Source organism: Clupea harengus, unplaced genomic scaffold (assembly GCF_900700415.2).
Source record: "Clupea harengus unplaced genomic scaffold, Ch_v2.0.2, whole genome shotgun sequence".
NCBI classification, from domain to species: Eukaryota; Metazoa; Chordata; class Actinopteri; order Clupeiformes; family Clupeidae; genus Clupea; species Clupea harengus.
Window position 1 is genome coordinate 1 of NW_024879665.1, and position 2,788 is coordinate 2,788.

At 40.6% G+C, this 2,788-nt stretch overlaps 1 protein-coding gene across 1 annotated transcript; it reads right to left on the reverse strand.

Moving 5' to 3' along the window:
* Positions 1 to 121: 121 nt before the first annotated feature.
* On the reverse strand, positions 122 to 1,538 carry LOC122129516 (glucose-6-phosphate isomerase-like; the record flags this gene model as incomplete). The annotated part of the gene is made up of 3 exons (XM_042704446.1): positions 1,299 to 1,538; positions 364 to 454; positions 122 to 226 (listed from the first exon to the last, which is right to left on the reverse strand). Coding segments are annotated over exons 1-3 (315 nt in total), but the record flags the coding sequence as incomplete, so codon positions are not given.
* Between the last annotated feature and the right edge of the window lie 1,250 nt (positions 1,539 to 2,788).

Here is a 2,788-nt window from a genome sequence, read left to right on the forward strand (position 1 = left end):
GTTCAGCCCCACCCTCAATAAGAACACCCAGACACTTTCCAGAATCTGGGGAGAAGTGGGATTATGGTACACAGTATATTGTCAGATGAGAATGTATCTCTCCTTTGTAACCTGCCTCTACCTCTGCAACAAGAATGTTCAGTGCCAAGATATTCACCTCAGTGAAGTTGATCTTCTCTCCACTAAACATCTTGTCTCTGGCCTCCGCAACACCTCTGGACTTGGCCTACAAAAGATTAGCAGATAATAAGATACACCAGACATTAGAAATACTGTTTTGACATCATACCCAAATTCCACAAATCTATCCCACTGTTAACTGTTAGTGCATATATTTAAACTATATTCACGAAGAATGATTACCAGTTCCACCAGCATTGCCATGACTTCCTCATTGATGAGATTCTTGGAGTAATCAAGAAGGATGTCTCCACCGTCTGTGTTTAATGCCAGGCTATTGACACAGATGAGACAATAAAAATATCAACCTCTTTCTGGGAGACATGCTGATATCCATTAGATACAAATCTGTTTTAGTAGCATGCTATTCTCGCTATCTGATATGGACTGGCCGTGCACAAAAGGGCATCGTGATCATGCGTCTTGCAGTCACTGCTTAGGGTAGGCGTGGAGGCTGCAGTATACGGCCTAGATAGGCTATGTGCTATGGGATTTAATCTTACTCACACTTTCCCCATAGGTACACTCTTAAAGCTAGGATGCGCGCGTATGCACGTAGGACATGTGTCCCGGATCAATATGGAGCTTACAATAAAGCAGGATTTACTACTTCACTTAACAAGACAGAACATGAGACGTAGACTTTCTTCTGAGACCAATAATTATTAACCAACGCCTTTGCCACATGGCTACATTAAGTGTGGGTGCATTCATTGTATCGATGGCTCGACATCACACTTGTTACAGGGACGTGGAGAAACAGGATGTGTAGCCTACGTGACCGCTGGGAGCATAACAAGTGAGTCTGAGCTATGTGTGCACGCGCTATAGTGAGTCATCCAAGTCAAACATAGCAAAATATGAACATGATTAGCATCACTATTTTACTGTAGCGTATTTTACAAACTGGAGTAGTTCGTTTTCGAGGATAAGTGACAGGTAGTTGCATAATACTCGGCACGCGTCAGATAGTAGGCTACAAACCTTCAGACCCCGCCCCTTACCCACTCACTCAATGACATTTTCAATAAAATTTCAAAGACCTTCATTGCGTTGAAATACACAATCGATCACGACCCACGGCTATACCCAATTCGTTTAGAAATTATGCAGTTTACCTGAACTTGTTGAACCTGTCCTTGTCAGCTTCGAACATTTTCCTCATATTGAGGTTTCCAGCATTGGACTTGTACCATTGCTCGAGCTTCTTGTAGCTGGCATCACTTGTGAGTCCCATTCTGTAAAATGTTTGGTAGGCTCCTGTCTACTCACCGACCCTGGCTGTCTGAAATTTAGTTAGACTGAGGAATGATTTTGAAGGGCAATTCCGCTATTGCCTTCCGCGACAGACTCATATGCTCTTCCAATCGTTGAGCACCAAAATGCTCCTCCTACAGTGACGATGCAGGAACACCACAGGGTCCATGCGCAAACTAGTGTTCTCACTGTGGACTACCTCTTTCATTATGAAGCTGCATATGAGGGAAAGGTTTCATCACACATTTACTTTTATTCAGAAGGATTAGAGAAAGATGTAGTTAGAGAGAGAGTTGTAAAGATGTTCATTGCGTTTTCTGTTTTTGCATAGGCCAGGCCCCAAGCGGATCTTGGTGCTGCCTAACTTATTTATTTTTAATTGTAACTTTGTTAACGTCAACCTCAAACTTGTTGCGTCGTCTTAATATATAAATCCTTACATTGTGGCCATATTTGCTATTCGTCAGTGTAAGAAATGATCTGGTGTAACATCTGCAACAACGATTTTATCTAAAATCTTTGTCTACAACGGAGGCTACTGCCCTCTGGTGCCCTGTCTGTTGTACTGCAAACAGACAGTCATGATAACTTAAATAGACTCTTTAGAATAAACATTTGTTCTTTTATTTTATTTAAGGAGACATGCCAAAAAGCCCAATCGATTATTTAATTTGTGATCTGAGAAAACGTCATTTTAGCTCTTTGATTTTATCCATGTGATGAATGGTAGCCCCATTTGGTATAGGCCTGCTAATATAAAGAGTTAGCAACTACATATCACACGACTACTCATGACAAATATTGCAGTGTGGTGATGACAAGAAAAGTTAACAAGTTTTGCTAACCTACTTGTATTGGTTTGGGAGTATTGCATCCCTACAGGTCTACATGCATAGCAGTGTTTGTTAGGACAAGAGTGTATTCTCAGTGTTTTACTAAACACATGTTGACATTAATAAGTATGGATAGCACATATCCCTTAGCTGCACAGAGGAGGATCTATCTTGCCAGAAAGTATGATTTTTTTTTTATTTAAAAAATATCAGCTGAAAGCATATTACACCTTCCAAAATGTCATCTGGAAGTGATGTAGTGAGTCTCACCTATCATCAGTTAAAAGTAACTGGGTGGCTTGGTCTAGTCATTTTTAAATGTCTATTGTAGGGCCCAGGAAGATTTAGGAATGTACAAAATAATGCAGTTAATTGTGTACAGTTCTGTTATCAGTGCACTGTGCCAATATGTACAGGGTATTTAGTAATACAGTGCCCTCCACAATTATTGGCACCCCTAGTGAATATGGGCAAAACAGGCTATAAAAAAATATGTCTTTGCTGTTTATCCTCTTGGT